Raw genomic sequence first — 27,708 nt, forward strand, 5'->3', positions numbered from 1 at the left:
TGTATATAGAGATGCAAAGAACATTATCTTGCCAAACACAACTTTGGTTTAAAAAGAGAAGGAAGTTATATAAGCAGACACATTGGGGGAGTAATTAAGGGGACTTTGAGTCTTCTAGTCAGGCAGATTCTTCCATTTTCTGGATTATTTAGAAGAGAATTAAACTGAATAATCTCTAATATTTCTGGGACTATTTTAAGATATAGGCAGGGTTTTAGTATAAATAACATTCTTTTAAATATAACAGAGTTAGGTAGCATTGAGGAATATGATGTATAGTAAGGTTCAGGTCTGTTTGTTTGCAAATATCCTGTCCCTTCTTAAGCACAATAAAACTTTATGATGACAAAAGTTCTGTAATTCTCTGTCAGAGCCCCATTAAATACTTTAGATAGCAGGGGCAATGGAAGGAAATTGAAGAAATAATGACAGCATGGTACTCTAAAGGAATTATCATAACTCAAAAAAAAGTCTTAATTTATTTTCTAAATTAATGACTTTGTAGAAACAGAACTAGGTCTTTCAATTTCAATTTGACATTAATCTTTAAACCAAGCACAAGTTTAGCTTACCCAAATAACTTGTCAGTGTTGGCTGAATCAATGATTTTTTTGACCAACTTAATCTAATAAACCAATTATTCGACATGTGAGAGAGAGTTATTATTAATATTAACAGTCTTCTCTATTTGAGGTACAGAGACCCCTATAGCATTAGATGAATCCATGAAATTACCCTAGTCCCTGTTCTTTGGTGTCCCCCCTAATGGTGACTAGGGCATTTAGGGTGATTCAAAGGAAAAGACCGAAAAGAAAATAAAAGATCTGATTCAGGCAGTCACCTTATTCATACCACTGCTAATCCCATCACCTCAGCAAGCCTCCAGATTACTCCCTTGTACCCACACCCCTCAGGCTTCCATCATGGTATAGTTTCCTTTTGAGGTCACCATTGATGGTCCTTTTAAAGCTGATTTCATCCAGGTAAATATCTCAGACAGATGAGAACGTGGCAACATGAGTCACATGATGATGATGATTTGTCTCAAAAGGGCTGGTGCTGAGTCTGTGACATCCCTCCATAGATTTTGCTTCTGAGGAAGCCTACAGTGCTTTCCATGTTTTGTTGTGTTTTTGTTTTTTCACCCAGTACTCTGCACAACCCCGATATCTTGCACATTACAGAAAGTATACTAACTGGCTTGATTTGAACACACAAGAATCGTAAACAGTCATGCGCAAATAACTCTATATGGTCAGTAAGAAGCTTTAGTTATTTTTATAACCAAAAGTATTTCCATAAATATATCTATATTATAGAGAACTCAGAATAAGTAACCATGATTCATACAATTGTGGAGGCTTTTTTCAAAAGTGTATGAAAGAAAAAAGAAGCTTGAAAATAAATACTGACAATGACATAGCTTGAAGCAGCAGTAAATAAATGGTCCCATGCAAAAACAAAACAAACAAAAAAATCCTGCCTTGTTTGATTCTTTTCCTTTTTTTTTGTTACTCTACTAAGAAATATTCATCCAAAAATTATCTCGTATGCATCCTTAAATGTCTAACCTGCAAACAATTATTAGTATGTTATATTTGATTTGTACTATAGAAGAAGAGTAAACATACAACTTTTCCCAAGAATAATTATTCAGAAAATAGTTAATGTATCAGTACTCACTGATGTTATACTTCTCTTTCATTGTGCTTTGATCTAGAAAATATGTATTTAATATTCATGTAAAATGCTTTCTTGGCAGGAGGTCAGTATCTTTCCAATGAAGAGCCCATTGATGGTACAGAATAGAACTTCTCTTCCCCCTTAAGTAGAAAGGCTGCCTATTATTCAGTGTCCTTTTTGTCACATTGAAGAACAGGGAACTTTTTATTCTTTCCAAGAAATGGCCTTTCAGATGTAGTAACAACGTGTTCTGTTCCTCAGGAAATAAGGGAAGATCGGGACAGGGCGCGGCTAGACTCAATGGTGTTGCTGATCATGAAACTGGACCAGCTCGATCAGGACATTGAGAACGCTCTCAGCACCAGCTCCTCTCCGTCCAGCACACCAACCAACCTGCGGCGGCAAGTCCCTGTGAGCTTCCCACTTCCCATTCTTTGCACGTGACCGTGATGTCTCTACTGTACAGTCCTTGTAAATGAAACATCTTAGATGGTGCCACCTACCCACACATGACCCTGATAGTGTTCCATAAAGATAAGTCATTCGAGGCTTAATGCAGTGTCCATAAGAGAAGTGTGTGATTCAAAAGAAAACGGTTATTATTGGACAGGAAAGAGGGACATGTTGGAAAATTATTTTGCTTTCTAGTGATCAAAATTCTCCTCATTGCTGTTATTTCCCTAACTGTTGGTCTTCTCTCATATGCTATAAATGCCATTAGCGATGCTCTGTTTATCTTGTTTAGTATTTTATTTCCAGTGTCCCACAAATTTACGTTGCATATAGAAGATGGTTAATAAATATTTGCTGGATAGATCGATGAATGGGTGGGTGGATGAATGAGTGGATGGATGAATGCGTGGGTAGGTGGGTGGATGGCTGGCTGCATAGATGGATGCTGGTTAAACTAACCCAGCATATTACAAGAAAGAATTCAGATTAAATCAACTTGAGAACACTCTAAAATTCATTCAGTGAAACACAATGAATAGGACTGAGGTGAAAATTTTATTCTACTGTGCATTAATTTTATATAAGATAGACAATCGTTTGAAATTCTAGCACTAAAAATAAAATTTAGAAGGCATAGATTCCAAAATGTCTATACACTTTATGTATTTAATATTAGCTTCATATTTAGTAGCTTAGTTTTTGCACATCTAGCAAATGTGATGGTAGAATTTACTTATAATTAAGCCATGCATCCCTTTTCAATTAATCTATCACTTTTGTTATGCAATAATCCACACACTAAGTCAAGGAATTTTCTAATTACCTAAGATCAAATGCCTGGGAAATTTTATATATATATATATATATATATATATATATATATATATATATATATGTGCACCTACCAAAATAGAACTATTCTGTATCAAATTCTTTAATTTGTATAGGTCTACTGTTGATTCTGAAGTTATTCAAGACATTCTGTCTTTGGTGCAGAATATTTCAAAGTAAATAAACAAGTTAAAATAATAGCTAACCTTAGTATATATGAGGTACTGTTCTAAGTGCATTACATATGTTAACACATTCATTCCTTACAACAATGTTCAAATGAGTAAAAAGCGTAGAGAAGTTAGTAATTGTATGTGTGAGAGGTGGCTTGATCCAGAGCCATGTCACTCAACCACTATCTCTTACTGCCTTTCCTAGCTGACTATAATGGGGATCTGATCACTTGAGCAAAAAATAATCTTAATTAAAAAATGAATAAATATGAAATTAAATTCTTCAACCTAGAAAGCCAGTAGAAATACTATTTTTGTTGTTGTTGTTTGTGACCTTCTGGACAATTTATCCTTCAGGATTCATCTCAAATGTTTTCTTTACAGTGAAGTCTTCCCCAAATCTCTTTCTGTCTTCCCAGACAGAATCTCTTACTCCTTCCCTGGCGCTGCCATAGTGTCTTACACGTGCTTTAGTAGGGCAGGCATCCGAATGGAGGAAATACAACGAAAGTAATCTCCTGAAGACCAACAAGAAGGATGGTTTCATCTTGTTTACAGATGAAATGTGTATAGAAGCTTCCTACTCATTTTTACCAATACATTTAAAGCCCTATTTTTCAATAGGAGATGCTTCTCAGTACTTTTTTGCCATTAATGTAGGTGTGGAATACATTTCCTCTTTTAAAGTTTTAGTGTCAATTGCTAATCTCTCCCTATCTCTTTAATGTTTCCTCTTTTCATTCTATATTGAGCCTTCCTCAATCCCATGAATTTAGGGAAAAAAAGCACAGCCTAGATTTCTGCTAAATATAACTCTGTATTGTTGTCACCGTCTCAGAGAGAAAAATAACCCTTACCTGATAGATATGGTTCTTTGTTGAGTGGTAAAGACAATACAAAACAAGCGCTAAGGTGGGTGATGATTAGGATTTGTCTACATGTACATCTTCTGCCTCCATTTAAGTGTAAACTGGATTTTATATTTCATGTACTGTCTCATGGACCGTCACAACCCTTGCTGAACAACAGTTGATTCTATAAAAAAGATGTATCTCTGAGTTTTTAGTTCAACCGATACTTGAAATAGGCCAAATAATACAGTAGAAATGTAGTAAACTTTGGAGTCTGCAGGCCTGGGTTCACATGCCAGCTCTACACCTGAATATCTAAGAACATAAGAAAAGTATTTAATTTCTCAACTTCAGGTTCATGTAAAAAAGAAGACATTGTTTCCTACTTACTGGCTTGTTGGGAGGGGTAAATGAAAGAACATATGTAAGATGCATTGCAAAGCTCTGGCACAGAGTACATATTTAGTATTTGTTAATTCCATTTCCTTCTCCCATGTACTCACAGCAGACACTGGGCTAAAGATGAATAAGACATAGCCTGCATCCCTCAAAACTTCTTTTTGGTCTCTGTGTTTTTCTAGGTCAGCCCTTTTTCTTTATTTCTGTTCCTTGGTATTTAAAGCTAATTTTAACATTCTCTTGTCATCAGAAATTTTTCCACATGCGATTTCCATTCCTTTTGATAATTGTGCCACTGAATAAGTGGATTATAACGAATGGTTATCACCTTGATTGTCCACCAAGGAGCACGGTCCCAGATTCAGAGGAGAAAGCCCTCTGCCACACCCTCACACTCCACTGTGAATGTACAATTTAGTAAGGAGGGCAAGACATGCAATGAAACAGTGACCTCAGTTTGAGATTATTTGTAAGAAAAGGATGGAGTGAGTTCTACATCTAATAAAGGGGGTAAAGAATAATATGGGCTGGAGTCTTTAAGAATGGCTTTGAAGAGAAAAAATATTAAAATAAGGGTAGATGTAAAAATTTATAGAAGGCTGCCTTGATAGAGGCTGACAAGTGAGGGTCAGGCAGATCTGAGCTTTAATGTCAGCCCTGCCATGGAACGTGAATTTGGTCAAGTTACTTGCCTTAGGCTTTGACTTCATCATCCATCAAATGATGATAATAATATCCTCCATGTAGACTTTGTGAACACGGAAGCAGAGAATGGCTGTACAGTATTGTCTTTAAATGGTAAAACCACAATTTTTTTAATATTTGTTATTTCACCTCAGAATTATTGTATTGTTAGAAAGATGCAAGTTTACCCTGGTATTTACCCAATCAAATCATAAGTAGGAAGGCAAAATTAATGCAGATGATTTCTGATAAACATAAAGGTCAAATATAAATGGCTTATAAACTACTCGCTACTTATGATTATGCATTTGATGTTTATAAATTACCTGCTATTTATGGCTATCCATTTGATGTTGATTCAATTTGAAATTTTAATGAATCATTTTTCTCTTATGGTAAAATGTAAAATGTCTTTTCCATGCAAAAAAAAAAAAAATAGGTGACCCTTGATCTGAAAGCACTCAGGGCGTGAGAAATTTGATCAGGGTTATGTGTTTTACACACACTTAAAGAATTTAGTATTATGTTTCATATTTTTTATTGTTGTGTATGTCTTTTGTACTCTTTTCTTTGTTTTCCACTTTTTTCTTTTCTTTTTTTTTGTAGCTTTATTGAGATAGAAATGACATACAACATTGTTTAAGTTTAAGGTGTACAATGTGATGATTTGATACAGTTTTTTATTGCAAAATAATTACCACAATAAGGTTAGTTAACACATCCATAAACTAGTATAATTACAGTTGTGTGTGTGTGTGTGTGTTTGGTGAGAACATTTAATATCTACTCTCTTAGCAACTTTCAAGTATATAATAGTGTTGTTAACTATAGTCACCAAAGTGAAGATTAGAGCCGCAGAACTTAAGCCTCTTGTTAACTGGAAGCTTGTAACCTCTGGCCAACATGTCCACATTTTCCCCACATCTTAGCCCTGGCAACCACCACTCCACTCTGTTTCTGTTTTGGCTCCTTTTTTTAGATTCCACGTGTAAGTGATATCATACAGTATTTGTGTTTCTCTGTCTGACATTTCACTTAGCATAATGCTCTCCAGGTCCTTCCATGTTGTCACAAAAGGTAGAATTTCCTTCTTTTCTTTGGCTAAATAATATTCCATTGTGTATATATACACCACATTTTCTTTATCCATTCATCCATCAATAGACACTTTGGTTATTTCTGTGTCTTGGCTATTGGGAATAATGCACCAGTGAATATTGGGGTGCAAATGTCTCTTTAAGACAGTGATTTCATTTCCTTTGGATGTGTACCCAAATGCAGAATTGCTGGATTATATGGTAGTTCTATTTTTAACTTTTTGAGGAACCTCCATATTGTTTTCCATAGCGACTGTACTCATTTACATTCCCACCAACAATGCACTAGGATTCCCCTTTTCCACATTCTCGTCAACACGTTATCTCTTGTCTTTTTTATGATAGCCATTCTGACAGGTGTGAGGTGATATCTCATTGTAGTTTTAATTTGCATTTCCCTAATAATTAGTGATGTTGAGCATCTTTTCATGTGCCTGTTGGCCATTTGTATGTCTTTGGAAAAAATGTCTGCTCAGGAACTTTGCTCATTTTTAAATCAGATTATTTGCTTTTTGCTATTGAGTTGTATGAGTTCCTTATATATTTTGGATATTAACCTCTTATCTGATATGAGGTTTGCAAATATTTTCTCCTAATTCTATAGGCTGCATCTTCACTCTGTTGACTGTTTCCTTTGCTGTGCAGAAGCGATTTAGTTTGATATAATCCCATTTGTTTATTTTTGCTTTTATTACTTGTGCTTTTGGTATCACACTCAAAAAAATGTTGCCAAGGCCAATGTCAAGAAGCTTTTTCTCTATACTTTCTTCTAGGAGTTTTACAGTTTCAGATCTTACATTTACGTCTTTAATTCACTTAGAGTTAAGTTTTGTGAGTGGTGTGAGACAGGAGTCCAATTTCATTCATTTGCATATGCATATCCAATTTTCCCAACATCATTTATTGAAAAGACTGTTTGTTCCCCATTGAGTATTCTTGGCCCCCTTGTCAAATGTTAGTTGACTATATATGCATGCTGTTATTTCTGGGCTCTCTATTATATTCCATTGATCTGTGTGTCTGTTTTTATGCCAACACCATACTGTTTTGATTACTGTAGTACTATAATTTGAAATAAGGGAATGTGATACCTCCAGCTTTGTTATTATTTCTCAAGATTGCTTTGGCTATCCAGGGTTTTTTGTGGTTCCCTACAAATTTTAGGATTGTTTTTTCCTATATCTATGAAAAATGCCATTGGCATTCTGACAGGCTTTGCGCTAAATCTATAGATGACTTTGGGTAGCATGGACATTTTTCACAATTTTAATTTTTCCAATTCAGGAACATGAGATATCTTTCCATTTATTTATGTCTTCTTCAATTTCTTTCATCAATGTCTTATAGTTTCTAGTGTACAGATCCTTGGTTACATATTAATATTTGTCAGTCTGGTTATTCTTTCATAAAACAATATTTATGAGCATATTCTAGGTGCCAGGCACTATTCTAAGCCTGGGGAATGTCTCAGTGAACGAGACAGGGGAAGCCCCTGCTCTTGTGATACATAGATTCCAATAAAGGGAAATAAAAAGGATTAGAAACAGAAAAGAATGGAATGTGGATATATAGTCAGCTAGAGAGAAATAGATACATACATAGGCAGAGATGATGGATGGATGGATAGATATAACTGATATGTGGTAGATAAACAAGGTAATAAGATTGTAAAATAGAGAATGATATGCTGTGGAGGTTGAAGAGAGGAAACTATTTTAGCTTGAAATGTCAAAGGATGCTTCTCTGAGGTAGTGATATTCAAACTGAGAGCTGAGTGACAAGAAATGGCCAGCAAAGGGAAATATTGGGTTGGCCAAAAAGTTTGTTTAGGTTTTTCTGTAAAATGTTTTGGAAAACCCAAACAAACTTTTTGGCCGACCCAACACTTGGACAAGGGACAAGAAAGGGCATAGTCCCTGCCATAGACACCACCTTGGGGTCCTAGAAGGACTGACAAACAGCAAGTATGGCAGAATACACAGAAACAAGAGAATGGTAGAGCATAAGGCCAGAGAGTCGGGGTGCAGGGTAGATGATATTTAACCATGTGGGCCATGGTGAAGTTGAGATGCAGAAAGAGTGGACATAAAGATATTTAAATCATAATTTTCTGAGGGTAAAATTATAAAGTGATGTGTGCCTTCACTTCCCCCTCTTTGCATTCTCCTCACCCTTGCCTTTCCTTTGTGTTCTCAGGCTACTGTATAATACAGAGATGGCATTTGGTAAATTAAATGCACAGCCTTTGGAGGGATTACCGAGTAACTGCATTCACTCAACAGACGTGTCTATCCACATACTATGCTCAGAAGACATAATGATGTTAATAAAAACAATATTTACAGTAATGCACAGCATTTAATGAAAATGATTATGTCCCTGTTCGCATATTTCTTGCTTAATCTTCATAAACATCTATGGGTGCCTGCTATTATTATACTCATTTTCAGATGAGTGAATTGAATCACACATGACAAAGCATAATCCCTGCCCTCAAATAGCTTATAGTTCATTACGTAGACATACACTTGAGATAAATGATTCCAGGCCATTATAGCAGGTGTCACCATGGAGATGTAATGGGGACATAGAAGAGAGTGAGGTGAGAAGAAATGAGAACTGTCTGTTCATTTGACACCCATGACCCCGTTGCATGAGGGATGTGAAGTGAGTTACTCAAGGTCACACAACAAGCAAAGGTTGTCTATGGGCTTCTACCTCCTGACTTATTGCAGTGTCCTGGCTAGCTGCCACTACTACCCTTTCCCATGCATAATCAGCTGTTAAATTATCAAAGTAGTATACTATCTCTTTTGCAGTATTGCATTCTAAAATCAGACCCTCTAAAGAGTACAATTGTTAATAGAAAATAATGCATGGTTATGGGTGATGTATCAGTGTTGGTTGCCATAACTCTGTGGTGTGTCCATGTGTGTTGGGAGAAGGAGGAGGTGGAAGGGTGTTGGTGGCAGGAAGAAAGGCAAATAGAGAATGTGGACATGCGCTTCATACAAATGCATTTTTTTAATAGGATCTGGAATCAGGATCTGAGAGTGGAGCAGATACCGCTTCAGTAAATCAGACACAAATAAATTTGTCTTCTAACACCGAGTCCGCTGACCTACCACCTTTCACACCAGTGGCCAGTTCTGGAACCAAACCCAAGTCTACGGTAAGTTGTAAATTATAACAGCCAGTTTCAACACGAAGTGTTGATGATCATCAGGTAAGAGTTGATATCTCATCCATTCAATTTAGAAGAAATACTCTTGGATTCTTAGTTGCAGTGACTTGATAGCATTTAATTAAGTACAACCCCAATATATGCTGGGTTTTTTGTTTTATAAATGCTTACACAAGTACTTTAGATCATTGTTCCAGAATTATACAAAATATAGTATTAAATTTGGTGCTGGATACTCAGAACTTTAAAGAACCAAGAATGCAAAATCTAAAGATGATTCTCCCTGTAATATTATTCTGACTAAATGGCTTACCAATGGGGAAATTAATGGATGGATAGATAGATAGATGATAGATAGATAGATAGATAGATAGATAGATAGATAGATAGATAGAAAAAATCACACATGATAAGTTTAATGTGGGTATTAAATGACATAGCACATGTCAAGTGCTTAGTGAAATGCTTGGCACAGAAAAAGTACTGAACAAATGTAAGCTACTATCATTATTATTATGATGTTTCATGTACTTTACAGTGCTACCAAAACAAGTGAAAAGGAGAATTGCCACATATAATATAGCACAGTGAATTGTGAATAAAAGATATTTTCCTTTAAGTAAAAAGTTGAATTGCAACTGGAAAGCAGTATTTGACTCTAAAGGTAACATTTATGGAGGAAGTAATTACTACTTCAAATATATAAAGTCCCAGCAGCTCCAAAATAACCTTTCCTAGTTTAGTGAAAATCATAGTGTCGTATTATTTTCAAATGTCCATGTTAGTTTAACACAGAGAAACAACTCTGGATTGCTTTTTTGCCTGTCCTTAAAACAAAAGGCAAATCTGAGATAAAACCCAAAAGAGAATACCTGAATTTAAAACATAGAAGCTATGTTCAATTGCAATAATATCTAGACTATTTTTGATGGACTAAATATTTATTGAACACCTACAATGTGCCATGTGTTATGATAGATGGAAAAGACTTGGAGAGAAATAAAAGTACATTTTCTGTCTTTAAATATCACACAGTCTAGCAAAGGAGGGAGGCATGTGAACAGTGAAATGCAATAACTTGCTATATGGTAATGCTGTATGTATTGGAAATAGGAGGAACCAATGACATACTACCCAATGCTATTTTGCAGTAGACTGAAAAATAGGGTCAAAAGTAGTGCGTGCCAATGGGCAGACTGCAATGGTATGGTGCTCTTCTTTTCCACAATGGCTAGAGAAGGTTGAAATGCAAAATTCAAATATGAAACCCAACAATCTCATTTTACCACATTCTTATTAAGGGAAAAGATGAAATCCTCTCAAGAGTTTTAGCTTGAAGGTTTGGGAACCATTGGAGCATTGGCTTTCTGAGCACTGGGGACAGGTGTGGGGCTGACATATAAGAAGGAAGTAGAAAGGAAGAATTCCCTTTTTAAAGGTATTTACGCTTAAATTAGCTTTTTAACACACCTTCTATTGTCCTTAAGAGTGTTCTTTCCACTCTAACATTTATTCTGTGTTCATCTTTTACTTTAGAATCATTACTGTTGGTATCCACTATTTCTCCCTTGAAAAGTACATATTTTAGTGTGTGGTCACCTTATAATTTGTAACAATTGCTACAATTCTGTGTGCAGTTCCTTAGTCTTTCTTCAATACTCCCATGTTTCTAAATGTGGTCAATATATTTCTATTGAGAGACGTACATATTTTTTATGGTAACTATCTTCAGTAAGGTTTTAGAATGAGAAACATAAAACCATCAGTTTTCCTAGGACTTTAATCCCTTAGAGTACTTTACTATGGGTTCTTTTTCAAATTGTTCATGTTTTGCCATATCATTGACCAAACTATTCACCCTCCAGGCAAAATTAAGAAATAACTAAAATCAGTTATTGAACAGAAACATATTTTTCCGTGCACCACAAATCAAATATTAACTGAAAAGCTGTCGATTTGGAATAAAATCAGTTGTGAAGATGCATCCAGCTGTTCGGGTGTAACTCCTTACCTGGGCACACGATCACAGCTTCATAGTGATGCCACAACTCACTTGTCAGTGAGCGATGAGAATCATTATGCAATTGACTCGGCCTCGAAACACAATATTCCATTTCAAGATACCCAAAACCTATTTAACACATCTTGACCAATACTGCAAGTGGAGTTAGACAACTAGAAATGCAACTCTTTTCAGCTACTGAACTATAATTTACTCAAATTCTCTAGTTGGCCATGAGAAATACCCAGAATGGGGAAAAAAAACACTATTATCAAAGGCAACTGACTTTTAGGAAATTTCTTAAAGAAAAGGGCCAATGAAAAAAAGTAGCTTGAAAACCAGGCTTTTATATTGGGGGAAGGGCTATTTTAATGTGCTCTTGTGTGTGTTTTATTTTTTGCTGGTTTTGGTATTATTATTATTTTGAGTATTCCCTTTTCACTAAAATTAGAAAATGTCTTGCGCCATGGAACAATTTTATGCTTTTAATTTTTCCTGGGTTAAAATATTAGGATGAAGACTGTTACCTATTTTACGAAATATTAAACAGACACTTTCCCCCTCAACTTGGAGCTTATGTGAATATTGGCAGACTGGTTACTTTGGGAAAAGGGAGAAAACTCTAGTATTATATAGAGCTGTTCTTTTCATTATGAACTAAAATTTCAATTTTAATATTAAGTAGAAACATTAAATTCAAAGCACACCTACTTCTAACATCCACCTAAAGTGAACTAACCTTCTGCTTCATAATGTCACATTTTTACAGAATGCTTACTTTCATTGCAGAATTATTTAATGTTACTTTTGATTTGCTGCTATGAATCTATTTATAATGGTGACTAACTACCACAAATATTTGGCTTTCCTTTTGTGTGTAAGGTCTCTGGATTTCTAAGTGCCAATTTTTCAATAAGATTTCTACTTTTATATTTATTATTAGGGGACCAATGAGTAATCTTCAGGTTTTTCATAAATACCATGTATATATCATGCTGAAAATTGAGCATTAAAGTAGATTTCAGAGATGTATTTGACACACAAAAAATTTAAAAGTCCACTTTTAGGATGGATAGGATGTCCATTACCAAAAAACACATTAGTAAAAACAAGATCTGGTGCTTCATGTCAGAAATCTCATCCCTTTCTTTCTTAAATTCTTTGCTTTGTTTCTTTGAGGCAGTCTCATAAAGCCTTTCACATTTGTCACTTCATGTGAGTAACCCACATGTAGTCATATCATTTTTATATAGTGCTTTCATTCACTGCAGAACAGTGTTCTGACATCCCTCTGACCAGAGCATTCAGTTGCATGAGTTGTTCCTGCATTAATTAATATAGGATTTACATGAAAGATTTTAAAGTTTGTGAAGAAAGAGACCAAGCCTGAGATAAGACAAACAACATATTTTATTTGTAAAATAAGTACTGCAGGAACGGGGAGGGTGTTCTGCTGTGTAGAGTAACATCGGCTTCTTAGAGAAGACAACCCCACTAGTTTCCATGTGATAGAATTCTAATGACAGGAGTGAGAACCTCAGTCATTTGGCCATTTTGGAACCCACGCTAGACAGCTTTGATTGTATCTCAAATTATCTAAAGGAATGTAGGAAAATATTAGCATTCATATCAGAGTGTATTGAACACAGGAATTACAAAATAAACCTGCCTTGAAGACATCGAAAATAACAGAAATTATTAAACCTTCATTATTGTAATTGTTACAGAGTGAAAAAAGACAGATATATCTTATTCCAGCTGAAGGTGGCAACAGTAGCTCTACTTCTGCAGACCAAACACACCCCTAATCTTTTCATCATTACCACAAAAATAGGAAGAGATAGGTGAGGGTGGAAACAGCAGCTCATGGAGCAGGTGGGAGCTGAGGGCAGGCAGAATGCCAACTCCTCCCAAGAATGGTTCGGAGTAAATCCTACTGAAATGCTGCTGGAAGGTGACCGAAATAACGCTTCGAGAATATGTCCTATCTACAAATTCATGATTGTTTCTAGATAACTTTAAAAAAGAAAGGACTCTAATGCTACAGTCTACCTGATATTTTAGCTGCTTTTACCAACAATTCCAAAAATTGCATGTTGAAGAAAGAAAAAATCTCTCAATATGACTGTGAAATACAACTGTTAATGCTATACTGTAATTGACTTAGTGAGGCACTCACATACAGTCTATTATTTTTCTCCCCTCTGCCATGATACAAACAAAGAGTAATTTGGGGGTCTGACATTCACTTGTCAATAGTATTGTCCTCCCTAAAAAGCATAAATGTTTTGAAGTGAAGTTAAAAAGGAGGGTGAGGATATTGAGTATGAATTTTGACATTGTTATTTTTAATGAATACTATTAATGTTTAAGTTATTTAAAATCAGGATCTTATTTTTTTCCTTTTTTCACCCAATGAGATATGGTCCAATCTGCTATGAAACTATGAAATGTTGTTGGCATTAGTCCCAACTATACAGCATACTAAGGAAATTAAAAACTGATCCAAGAAAGAAAAGAAAAATCATCGAAGTTTCCTCATAATAACTTTCAGTGTAAACCAGGTTTTATATCTAAATGCAATCACATATCTCTCCATATGATCATTAAGCTAAAGTCATTATGCTTGTGACATTAAATGGTAGGCACTAAAATTGAAAAATAGCATGTAGATTCAGGAGTCCAAATCACATCATTCTCAAGTATCATGTAAAACCCAATTCATATGCAAAATTTTAATAGGTCTTTGTTTTGTTTTACCAGGATATTATTCTATATTTTTGTTTAAGTGATTATCAGATTTTTTTTAACAAAGGTAGTAATTTTCCCTACTTCTGGTTACTACTTACAACAAAATAAAAGGATAAAACATTGTCTTTTTTACAAATAGGAACTACAGATACTCCTTTTTACTGAACCGTTGGGGGGAAAATTTAAGGTAATATATAAAACTGATTAGACTCTAAATTATATTTCATAATGTCATATATGACATGTGAAGAGAATAACATAGGAAAAGAAAAAATGACACACATAGAATTCTTAAAAAATTTAGCCTGAAATATCAAAAAATTTGAATTAGTACAGTTTACCACTCTGCAAACAAAAATGTAATGGTCTTAGAAAAAATGCCTTTGATTATAATGCTTTTGAAAGTGACAATTTAATTATGACATAATTAAGCAATAGCATTAAAGTATATGGATTTTTTAAAGCAGTATTTGTTCCCTAAGATCCTCATTGTTTATGAGAAAGAAAAATAAGGCAAAATTTATAGCTTTTTTTAAGGAAAACAGCCACCAGAGAGCTGGGGAAAAAATGTTTCTAAAAAGGAAATCATTCTGTTATTATTATGAGATATTTCTTAGAATTGTGATTCTAAAGCATCGAGGATTCCATTCACATATTCTGGATTTTGAAATCATAAATAAATATGTAATTCATTAACCTTGGACTTTGAAAAATCAAAAAGTTTTTCATGACCGTTTGCTTTTCTATTTAAAATTATTCAAAATGCTCTCATTTCTTGTGTTTGAAGATACGGACATCTGTTTCCAATCCATTTGCATGTTAATTCATGATAGTCTTGTTTGGGATGGATTGTTTAATCTCTACAATAATCTCACTTAAGACATTTCACTTTGAATCTAGGAATTTCATTGTATAACTTGCATCCAGATTTACTAATCCTTAATACTAAAGTCTGAGCACATGGTGTTTAAGTAATTTTTTGAGTTGGAAAAATTGTTTTTCTGTCTTATTTGTGTTTCATTTATAATAACCTGGTTAATTAGATGCCTGGAGCAGAATTCCTACAACCAAAAAAAAGGGATGGGGAAAGTAGAACATAAAAATGAGAAAACAGAATTGAATAGATTCCGTTAGGGCAAGAAACAGTAAAAAAAAATTTTTTTTAATCTCTGCAAACTCAAATTTGGTCATATGAATAGCACTTTTGTATGTTATCATCATTACAATGAGAAAAAATTTAGTTTTCCATGGGCTGATGTTACTTCTCGAATCCAGCTCACATTTTCATCCAAGAGAAATAACAACTTCCAGTTATTTCTGGGCAATGTGAAATGGCAAGCCAACGGCATGCCACATCACAGCAACCAAGAATATAACTCATAGCGTTAAGCAGTAATAATAACCCATGAGCCATTTTCACAGAGCTTTCTTCATCTCAAACAGAGTTGTCCCCAAGTTCTAATAACATATTCAACGTTTCCATTCTTTTTCTAATTCCCTACTTTGATTCTCTGATGGATAATTAATGCTGCCCCTGGCATTTGGCGACCTGTATGCTCACTTCTTAAAGACAGTTAAAGTCATTTGAAATGTTTAACTGCAGATTCCATGTGAATATTCAGTAGCCGTTGTACAAAGTTTATGAAGTGACTATAGTTTTGAGCTGTCTACCACATACCAGATTTCAAAATGCAAAAGTAAAAACAGCCTCCGAGCATTTGAGTATTCTGAATATCACTCATCTAAACAGTTGGAATCATGTAACAAAAATATGAAAATAAGGGAGGTATTTACTCTGTATCTTCATGATGTCCTAAGACACAGTCACTTGAAAATATCAATATTCTTGATATTCTGGTTATTTAATGAACATTTTATATGCTAGTTTCTTTTTTTGAATAAATGAATAGTTCATAGTCCTTAGATTATTGTTATCACTGTCACTTTTTAGTGATTCTCTATTCTTTCCACTGTGACAACGTGGTATAATTCAGGCGACTTCTGAAATAGTAAAGTCCTTCAAAGGAAAATCCTTTGACGCTTATGAAAACAACTCCAGTTGTTTCCTTTTTACCAGAGATTGTTTGATCCATTTCATTTTGGTGTTGTTCTGTTGATTCATTTAAAAGGCCCTACCTTTGTATAAATACTATAGTAAATTACTGAATGGAAATTTACCAAATTAGTCACACTGTGAAATGCAGAAAATCATACAAACAGGCAATAATAACGGTGAGTCAGCGCTGTTCAGGCTGTGTGCTCTGGGTACCCCTGGAACTGCCCTCCTCCCCCTGCCCCAGCCAGACTTACTTACTGTTATCTCTTTTATATATTGGCCTTCTGAATAATATCATCCATAATAATAATATGGATCAATCCATAGCATTAATTTTGTTTAAGTCTCAGACTAAACAAATTATACAGGTGAGGAAAATGTTGGAGAATTTTTTCTTGGGTCCAGATAGCCTCTGGTGTATATCTGCTTCATTTCCAAGAGCATCCTGGTAAAGCTTCCTCTAGAACTTGTCTGTTGCTAGGGCAACACATTCACTCATAAAGCTTCATCATCACTGAGTCCTGAGCTCCAGGTGCCCCTAAGAAACAAACAAACAAAAAAGTGGGAGAGAAAGCAGACTCTAGATTGGAGCAATTCGACTTAGCCTGGGTGTGGAATTCTGCTTGTCCAGACCATTAAATTCTATATTGCGAACACTGAACTATAGATAGATAGATAGTTTTATGTGGTTTTTTTTTTTACTGTCTATTGGTGAGTAAAGTCAGAATTTTAAATAACTTTTAATAGATAAAAACATTTAGAACTCAGAACTAGTTGAATTTCCACTTAAATATATTTCCTAAGCAAATATTAACTAAGTATTAAATTTTACATTTTGAATTTCATGAATATACCAAAATTGTGCAATCATTACCCTACTTATAGCACATTTGTAGTTTTTTTCTGTATTAAATACAATATTATATAACACTATGACAAATAGTTCTGCATATATTTTTGTCTGCATTTCTGATATTCTCTCATATAGTTATATAGACTGAAAAGGACTTGTATACTTGTTAAAGAGCGATCTTTTTATTTCTAATAATATTGACCTTTTAAAATATTTGTTAGATATTTAAACACCTTAATTTAATCAGAATGTAAAGAAACATATTATTAGGCATGTGTAATATATCTAAGTGATGTATTCATGTCCTTATGAAATTATTCTACATTTTATTAACAAAAGACTTTCTAATTAATAATGTAGCTGAACACTAATACTGAACTCTAATGCTATTAATGTTGTGAACATTAATGTTATAAAACTCAATTCTTTTTTTTTTCCAAAAAAGTATAAGAACTCACTATGGCTATGTGTAAGCTGCTGTGCTAGGCACTGGGATAGAATTTAAGAAAATACAGAGGAGGGAAATGACATGATTGGAATCTTTGGAATCAGACTCCGGGATCAGGAATTGCCCTGAGAAACTTTATTGGTGGGTGTTCTTGGGAGATAGACATGCATGGAAGTTAGGAAGGCAGAATTGGTCAGAGAGCAGGTAGGCTGAGCTGCAATGCAGTAACAATTGCAGCCACAAATGATTGTCTGCAGTTGAGAGGTCCTTGAAGTTGCCTGGAGCTTGTGTGGTCATCCAGAGTTGTCCCAAATTGAGATAAGGAGGCTGGATCTCTGTGTCCCTGCATCAGCCAATCATCGGTCTTAAGCTGCCCCTAGAAAGTGATGTAGTCTTGAATGAGGCAGTTCCCGGCTGTCAAGGGCATTTCCCAAAGAGGGAGACAGCTGCAGCCATTGGCAGTCACTATTCCCAGCAGCAGGGGAATCGGTGCAATGGTCCTGGAGAGGGAATCTGGGAGTAGCTCTGCAGTCTCCACCACACGTGTCACGGCCTTCACCTTCATGGGGAGCACTCTGTGATGTAGTCATAAAAAGATGTGATAAGGTGCAAATGAAAGTTATTACCAAACCTAAGGATTAAATATTAAAGAAGAGCAGAACGAGAAATTAAGGAAACTCTCCCATTTACCATTGCAACAAAAAGAATAAAATACCTAGGAATAAACCAGCCTAAGGAGGCAAAAGATCTGTATGCAGAAAACTTTAAGACACTGATGAAAGAAATCAAAGACAACACAAACAGATGGAGGGACATACCATGTTCCTGGATTGGAAGAATCAACATCGTGAAAATGACTGTACTACCCAAAGCAATTTACAGATTCAATGCAATCCCAATCAAATTACCAATGGCATTTTTCACAGAACTAGAGCAAGAAATCTTACAATTTGTATACAAACGCAAAAGACCCCAAATAGCCAAAGAAATCTTGAGAAGGAAAAATGGAGTTGGTGGAATCAGCCTTCCTGACTTCAAACTATACTACAAGGCCATAGTGATCAAGACAGTATGGTACTGTCACGAAAATAGAAAGAAAGATCAATGGAATAGAATAGGGAACTCAGAGGTAAGCCCAAACACATATGGGCACCTTATCTTTGACAAAGGAGGCAAGAATATACAATGGAAAAAAGACAGCCTCTTCAATAAGTGGTGCTGGGAAAATTGGACAGCAACATGTCAAAGAATGAAATTAGAACACTTCCTAACACCATACACAAAAATAAACTCCAAATGGATTAAAGACCTCAATGTAAGGCCAGACACTATCAAACTCCTAGAGGAAAACATAGGCAGAACACTCTAGGACATCCATCAAAGCAAGATCCTTTTTGACCCACCTCCTAGAATCATGGAAATAAAATCAAGAATAAACAAATGGGACCTCATGAAACTTAAAAGCTTTTGCACAGAGAAAAAAACCATAAACAAGACAAGAAGGCAACCCTCAGAATGGGAAAAAATAGTTGCCAATGAAACAATGGACAAAGAATTAACCTCCAAAATTTACAAGCAGCTCATGAAGCTTAATACCAAAAAAGCAAATAACCCAATCCACAAATGGGCGGAAGACCTAAATAGACATTTCTCCAAAGAAGACATGCAGATGGCCAATAAACACATGAAAAGATGTTCAACATCACTAATTATCAGAGAAATGCAAGTCAAAGCCACAATGAGGTCTCACCTCACACCGATCAGAATGGCCATCATCACAAAATCTGGAAGCAACAAATGTTGGAGAGGGTGTGGAGAAAAGGGAACTCTCCTGCACTGTTGGTGGGACTGTAAGTTGGTACAGCCACTATGGAAAACAGTTTGGAGGTTCCTTAAAAAACTACAATAGAACTACCATATGATCCAGTAATCCTACTACTGGGCATATACTCAGAGAAAACCATAATCCGAAAAGAAACATGTACCATCATGTTTATTGCAGCACTATTTACAATAGCCAGGACATGGAAGCAACCGAAATGCCCATCAACAAATGAATGGATACAGAAGATGTGGCATATATATACAGTGGAATATTACTCAGCTATAAAAAGGGATGAGATGGAACTATATGTCATGCGGTGGATAGACCTAGAGTCTGTCATACAGAGTGAAGTAAGTCAGAAAGAGAAAGACAGATACTGTATGCTAACTCATATGTATGGAATCTAAAAACGGTACTGATGAACTCAGTGATAAGACAAGAACAAGGACGCAGATGCAGAGAATTGACTGGAGAACTCGAGGTTTGGGGGAGCGGTGGGTGAAGGGGAAGCTGAGACGAAGTGAGAGAGTAGCATAGACATATATATACTACCAACTGCAAAATAGATAGCCAGTGGGAAGTTGCTGTATAACAAAGGGAGTTCAACTCGATGATGGATGATGTCTTAGAGGGCTGGGACGGGGTGGGGGTAGAGTTGAGGGAGGGAGGGAATACGGGGATATGTGTATAAATACAGATGATTGACCTTGGTGTACCTCAAAAACCGGTACAAGAGTGTAAAGCAATTATATTCCAATAAAAAAACAAAAACAAAAACAAAAACTAACCTTTTGCAAAAAAAATCAGAAAAGGAAAGTATTAAATGTGGATTCAAAATGTATATCTTAAAAAGGAAGACAATGATAGGATCATTGAGTAGGGGAATAAACAAGCAGAAGTATTAATAGGTATGAAGAGAAAAACCAGTGTTTTTTAATCAACCTTATTAAGATAAAAGTTGCATACAATAAAATGTACCCATTTTAAGTACACATGCTTCCAGGATGTTTTTAATAATAATGGAAAGAAGGAAAGACAGAGGCTAGCAGAGTAAGTTTTATTGAGGGAAGATTTATTATCTTTCCTTGCACTGTGTTATTTTTTTTTAAGGAATGTAATCTGTGTTAAACATGTAACACCTAATGGAGGAAATCACAAAACAAATTAATTTTTTTCTTACACCTTCCACAGCAAATGCCATGGTAGATACTTTTCTCCCTCCCTGCTTAGAAAGGCGCTCAGGGACTCTCGTGGCTCTTTCCAGATATTGTTAAGTAACACAATCATTTTAAATTCCAAAATATAGCTGTCTTGAATCAGATATGAAAAAGTTCAAGCCCTATAATAATCAACCTTTCAATCTTCCTTTCCTGTAAGGCTCTCCCCTCTCTCCTGGTTTTGTTCTGCTAAGGCAGGTATCTTCCTGCAGCCAGGGAAGATTAGGGTGGAGGGTTAGCTTCCTTTTCCTTTCTCGTTCACCATGTACGTCACTTGCTCGCAGCTAAGTCAGGGAGATGAAAGGGAGAGGAGCACAGAAAAGTCCTCACTGGAAGAACAGGAGTGCTCTGTGGGTCTAGGAGATATTCAAGGACCTCTCACCTGCTGTATCAGTTATCTTTTGTTCTGTAAAACGTCACATTTAAACTTTGTGGTTTGAAAAATAATTTATTATTTCTCATGGTTTCTAGTAAGTTCAGAATTTGAGAGAAATTCTGATGCATGGTTTTAGCTTAGAGTCTTTTATAAGGTTGCAAACAGGTGTCTGCTGGGATGCTGTCATATAAAAGCTTTGCAGGGGCTGCAAGATCCACTTGTAATTTGACTTACATGACTGGGAGATGAGTGCTAGAAAATTGGTTCTTCCCTATGTGGGTCTTTCAGTGGAGTTGCTTGGGTGTCCTCATGGCATGGCACCTGGCTTCACTGAGAGTGAGTGAACAGTACTGATGAACCCAGTGGCAGGGCAAGATAGAGAATGGACTTGAAGACACAGTGGGGGCAGGGGAAAGCTTGGATGAAGTGAGAGTAGCATTGACATATATACACTACCAAATGTGAAGTAGAAGTCTAGTGGGAAGCTGCTGCATAGCACAGGAAGATCAGCTTTGTGCTTGGCAATGACCTAGAGGGGTGGGATAGGAGGGGTGGGATAGGAAGTGTGGGAGGCAGGCTCAAGAGGGCAGGAATATGGGGATATATGTATAAATACAACTGATTCACGTTGTTGTACACTGGAAACTGGCACAACATTGTAAAGCAATTATATTCCAATAAAGATCTGAAGAAAAAAAAAAGAGAGAAACCAAGGGAGTCAAACTGGCATGCTCGCCATGTTCTGTTGGCCACAGAGACCAGCTCTAGTTCATTGTGGGAAGGGACTGAGCAAATGCATGCTTACAAAAGTGAAAATTATTGAGGGCCATTTTGAAACCTGAGTACCACAATTTATCATGTCTCGCCCACATGCAAAGACATTCACTTCATCCAGAGGCCACATAAGACTCATCTCATAAAAACATCTTTGCAGAGTCCAAGATCTTATCGTATAGATCAGATCCAGGTTCAGATGAGACTCTTCAGGTACAGATCCTCAGATACAGCCCCTCAAGCATAGTTCCTCTTGACCTGAAGACCTGTGAACACACCTAACATACAATGGTATGAGAGACACAGCATAACCACTATAAACTCTCCCATTCAAAGAAAGGAAAAATGTGAGGCACATAGAAGTCACCTGTCTATAGAAAATCTAAGAAACAGCAGGGCATATGCTTGAAGGTTCTTGGCTAGGAATTATTCCTACTACTCCATGGTTTCTGGTTCAGCCTTCTGAGATGCCCTTAGTTCTGCCTTTTGATTTCATTCTTCCTTTTTCTTACGAAGTGACCACTGTTTGCAGCTGAGCAGTTTTCATCTGGGTTTCTCCCTATAGAGGGTTGGGAGGTTTAGAGCCTTCTGTTGCTTTTGCACTGTCTCTGAATCATTTGATTCAAGACAGAGATGTTTCTGCTGGTGCAATCTCTTTAAAACTTTGTACGTTTCCTGTGTGTCTTATTAGGGCTCACTCCATTAGACAAAAGCCACACTTACAAATCTCTTCAAGATAAACCTCTCTACCTCCGACCCCTGTTGAGGCTTCTGAGAGACGATAACCTGGTAATTCTTAAAAAAATGTATTATTTAATGTAAAGGATCTGTGACATACACCCCCCCAAACCCTGAGAGACCTTTTTGTCTGAACAGTTCTCTGAAGCATTATCTTAGATATATCTAAGGACTTTGTCTTTAGACCATACTGTCTTGGTTGTGACATGGATTTGATCTTACTCAGAAACAACTTCTTAATTTTAGCAACATTTATTGTCTGGAGAGACAGGAAAGAAACTTCTTTCTCTCCTTTTGCATTTTAGCATAGTAACAAGAAGTCAGGCAGCACCTTTAACCCAACTTGGAAATCTCCTTAGCTAGATTACTAAGTACCTGAGGAATGTTTTATACTTTCCATATTACTACACACAACAGTATTGCTAAACTTTCTGCCACTAGATAAAAAAGATCCCTTTTCTCCTAATAACATTTTCCTTGTTTTTCTTTAAACTTCCTCAAAGGCCATCCAGCTTATGCTAACAATATCTTTGACATCCTTTAGTCTTTCAGTATCACTCCACTCATGGTCCATCTAGCATTCATCTGTCACTTGAACCCAAAGCCATACCCATATTTTGTCAGTTTTTAGATTTTATATTATAAGAGTACCCCATTCCTAGTGACAAAATCTGGAGTGGTTATCCATTTCTGCATAACAAATAAACCCTAATTTAGTAGCTTAAAACCACAGTGATCATCTGTTGTGTCTCATGGTTTCCATGGACCAGGAATTCAGGAGTATTCTGTTCAGAATAGAACAGAATAGAACAGGATAGAACTGTTCATGCAGTTCTATCTAGTACTGTAGGGCCTCTCATGAGGTTGCAGTCATGTGTTGGCTAGAAATGGAAGATCCACCTCCAAAAATCGCTTACTTACATCATTGGCAAATAGGTTCTTCTCCGCATGAGTTTCTCCATGAGACAGCCTTAGTGTCCTCACACTGGCTTCTCAGAGAGTGAGCAATCTAAGAGACCAAATAAGAAGTTGCAGTGCCTTTTATGAACTAGTTTTGAAAGTCCCACACCTTAATGTCTGTTATATTCTATTGGTTGTACAATACTGATCAACATGGGAGGGGAGTCACCAGTGCACATGGACCAGGAGAAAAGGAGCCATCTTGGCCATTAGCTACCATGTCTCTAATTCTCTTAATGTAACTCACTTTTCTATTTTTGCAGGTCCCTTATTTTTTCTGCAGCCCCTAGGACTGCAAGGACATTTGTAGCTTCTCCTGGCTGAGGCCTGTTTACACCTATAATCAGCCCTCTGAGCAGGTCCTTAAAAGATGCCATGTCATACATCTCCGATCCATAAGAAACACTAACACTGCCTTTTCCCTGAATAATCTAGGAATTCACCTGATGCTAATACAGCCACTTTTCCTTTGGCTTATCCCCAGCTAGGCAACCCAATCAGGTGGGGTCAGGCTCCGGTGGACCCCATGCTTCGTGACATATATCACCCTCTCCATGTCTAAAGGATCCCATTGAAGTCCCTCTAGCCAGACTTGAAATGAAAACAGGCTCCCTACTAACCTTTCCTTATATGGAAGGATGTGGGAGAGAACTCATAGCACCCCCAAATCTCTCTCCAAAATCACTTTGTCCCAAATCTTCTGATTCTGGATCCTATTACATCCTTCGGGGGACGGGGGTGGGAGGTGGGGTGGGGGCTGGGGGAAATTGAGAGTTCTCTAATGCATTCTCCTCCAAAGACTTTTTGCAAGATCTACTTTTTTTTTTCCTGTCTCACCACTCACTTTGATATTGAATCTGTCACCTTAGGGTTTAAATCACAGTTTCAATTTTAACATCCTATCACAGGGATCTGTGTCCTGATTATGTGTTTACAGCTGCCAGGAACACATTTCCTCCCTGCTGCTGTCTGAGAGATAAGAACACTGAGCAAGATAAAACCACAAATTCAAGGTTATGGTGGTACTTTTTTGTCATTCACTGAAACTGTATTCAGAGAGGACTAAAGATAGGTACATGCAACCCAAAATTGGGTGACTACCACTCTTCAATTCTTTGATAGGTCCAGCTAAAGGCAGAGCTTAAATCTCCCCAAAAGGGAAAATATTTAAAAATGAGTTTTCTTTAAAAACATTAAGTTAGTGTACATACTGATCAGGTGACATGTTAAAATATTACAAAATAGTTTGTATGTTGACTGACAATTGAGCTATAGATTAACAAATTTGAACACAATAAAAGAACTGATGATGACGGAGTTTCAAATGAATAATTGTATTCTTGCAGAGAGAATAAAATGTAAGTGTTTAGCAGTTTGCCTAGACTTTCACTCTTTTCTACTTTGAGGTTCACATGACATAATTTTTTATCTATTGTGGGGCTTGATTTCTTCTTCAGCTCTAACAAGCACTGAAGAAACATCCTTCCGTATGAGTCCATTTCTTGGGAGTTGTGATGGGGAGGAGGTCCAGTGCAATGACCAGGGATGGATCCTGACTGGCCAGGCGTACTGGACATTCAGTTTGGGGCTGAACGTTCAGTAGTTTCTTGGGATAAAGAAGGATGGATTCCAACAATAAGTACACCTATTGGGTCTCAAATGGTCCAATCAAGGATGGATAGAAGAAATTAGGTCAGGCTGACTTAGGGGAGTAAATGGATACATTCTGACTTGGGCAGTAGAATAGGCTCCAAGGGTACCTGCTTATATTCAGACTCTGGCTGAAGGACTATTTTTCTTAAGCTTTTTGAAGCAATAAGATACTAAATGTAATTTTTTTTCTCCACCCCAAACAGATATTTTGGAGAAAAATTCTAACATATTTAATATCTTCTTGGAACATAAATTAGAGTACCATATATATTATTTTAAGATATTATTTTTAATCCAAGAGAAAATTAATACACTACTTACTCAAAATTCTATCTAGAGATAATTATTGGATCTTTCAAAGGACTTTCTTCTTTGATGAGAAAATAGTACAGGTAGCTCTTACAATTACTCGGCTTATTTTTCTTGGAATGAGGAACTCTTACTCCTTGAAAAGAATAACATACAAAAAAAAGACTATAGTGTCATCATTAGCACCTCGAACAATAAAAAACATGGTAATTGCTGTATCTTGCTTTTTGTTTTCATGTTTGCTTTCTTGTTATCTTTTTTTCTTTCAGAATGCTGCCATCTTCTGGTCAAATTGTATATTGCTTCATACACAAAATGAGAGATCCGCACCATGAGGCAGTTTAGGATGTGGTATAAATTCAATACCTTTTATCATTAGGAGTCATCTTTTTAAGATTTGTGCCTTCAATGCTCAGAAACCAGAGAACTTTAGGTGACTTTTCAGGAACTTTAAGAAGTTAAATTCACAGAGGATATTTGAGGACTTTCAATGCTATCAAAAAATGTATATTGCACAGTAAATGCCAATGGAAGTACAGATAAGGCAAAGTGTCTCTAGGGAATATTGGCTTTGTTGTATTTCTGTAAGAATGTATGCCTTAGTACAATTAGGGAATTTTGACATATATTTGCTATCTCCTCTCTACAAACTTTTAATTTTCAAAGTGATTCCCCTTAAAAGAATATTTTTATAGTGTTTTATAAACACCCTTAATGAATGTCCTTCTTATAACAAAGAGGATTCTTGTGGCAGACATCTGTCTTCTTGTCATAGCGTTGTTCATATTTATAACTTCTTTTACAATGATTCATTAAACGATATGTAATTTAAAGGGCTAGATTTGGTGAGTGTGATTACTTCTTATTCCTTTTCATTGATTCCTTGAAAAAAAAGTGGAGTTCTTACCATGTGCTGATCTCTATGATAGGCACTGAAAATTGAAGAAGTAAGATGCCTCCCCTGGACTTAAAAGCATGCAATTTAGTGAATTCTTTTTAGCCAAATCCTAAAAATCTTCATTGTACCACTCCGTTCCTAACTTATCCACCAAAAACATCTTAATCTACCAAAACCAAAAACTGGTAAATCACAGTGCAAGAGTTTGGAACAACTAAAAGACTCATTGGCTACTGCTTTTTGTCACTGATGGTTTCTACCAGATTTTCTTTTTTTTTAACACCTCATGTTATTTACAATCTGCTGACATATATAATCCACACCAAATAGCCGTGAAATTGTCCACAGTCATCAATATTTAACAGGTGGAGAATGACACAGTGAGACTCATTGAATTGAGTCACTCAACAAGAACTAGGATTAAATATTGGCTTAAAATTGTAGTATTGTCTTACTTCCATCATGAGGAAGACTTTTGTAGGTAAAAGCAGGCAGTTACTTTGTGAGAGCTTTGGAATGATATCATGAGACAGAATCCTCAAGAAAGATGAAAAGTACTGACAACTGTAAATTTCCACTCTTATGAATCCATAAAACAAAGCACTCCTCCCCTCTCCCACACACCTACCTGCCTTATTTCTTAACATTTCTAACTCTATTATCCCAAATCACACTTTCTATTCTAACTATATTGTCTTTCCCATATTCAAAAATTGCCTGATGAATAGGGTGGTCGTGGGCAGGGGGAAGGGGCAGGAAGAGGTGCTGGGCTTCAGATCAGGGCATGACGGGGGGTCACCCTGTGCCTTCTCAGTGCCAGGTCCCAGGAAGGGCTGCCCTGTGAAGGGGGACTTAGAGGCAGGAGCAACACACATCCTTATGAATCCTCCCAGCTGCACTGGCAGCACCCTGCTGTTCTCTCCCTTATTAAAAGAAAACAGGGAAATGATCGCATGCATTGTTGAATGGTGTTTACCCAGTGATGTGAAAATCCTCCCCACATTCTCTATAAGAGAAGCTAGGAGTTACTGCACAGACGGTCAGCGTAAGAGTTCATGGGATCAGTTAGTTCCTCACAGTCAAACCATCTCTTCCCCCAGAAGACACGACGAAGACTACATGGGAACATCTTTCTTCTTTTCCATACTTTTTCTTGGAGCAGTAAATAGAATACGATTTAAACTTTTTCAGATTTCATGCTGGTGAAAATATCAGGAGGAAATTAGAAAATCTACAAGCCACTCTAACAAGAATCCTAGATACCAATATTTCCTGATATTTTTAAGTTGACAGTGACATATAACACATAATATATTGCATATTATTATGATAATATATAATAATATATAAAATATATGCATATATATTCTTCAGGGTTTTTTAACCCAGGTTTAATACGTGACTCCTAGTTACATGTATGTTGTGCTCTTTTTTGAATTAGAATGTTAGCTAAGCTTTGAAGTATATAAATGATTTTTTTAAATTTTCACCAC

The 27,708-nt window shown here is 36.2% G+C and overlaps 1 protein-coding gene across 5 annotated transcripts in view; it reads left to right on the forward strand.

Moving 5' to 3' along the window:
* DLC1 (DLC1 Rho GTPase activating protein) overlaps positions 1-27,708 on the forward strand; it is a 394,094-nt gene that overhangs the window by 99,965 nt on the left and 266,421 nt on the right. For all 5 annotated transcript variants that reach the window (XM_057696390.1, XM_057696383.1, XM_057696382.1 and 2 more), the window contains exons 3-4: positions 1,945-2,094; positions 9,203-9,343. In XM_057696390.1, coding sequence (XP_057552373.1) covers positions 1,945-2,094; positions 9,203-9,343 — 291 coding nt within the window. The remainder of the gene's footprint in view (positions 1-1,944; positions 2,095-9,202; positions 9,344-27,708) is intronic.

Source organism: Hippopotamus amphibius, chromosome 10, assembly GCF_030028045.1.
Source record: "Hippopotamus amphibius kiboko isolate mHipAmp2 chromosome 10, mHipAmp2.hap2, whole genome shotgun sequence".
In the NCBI taxonomy this organism is placed as follows: Eukaryota; Metazoa; Chordata; class Mammalia; order Artiodactyla; family Hippopotamidae; genus Hippopotamus; species Hippopotamus amphibius.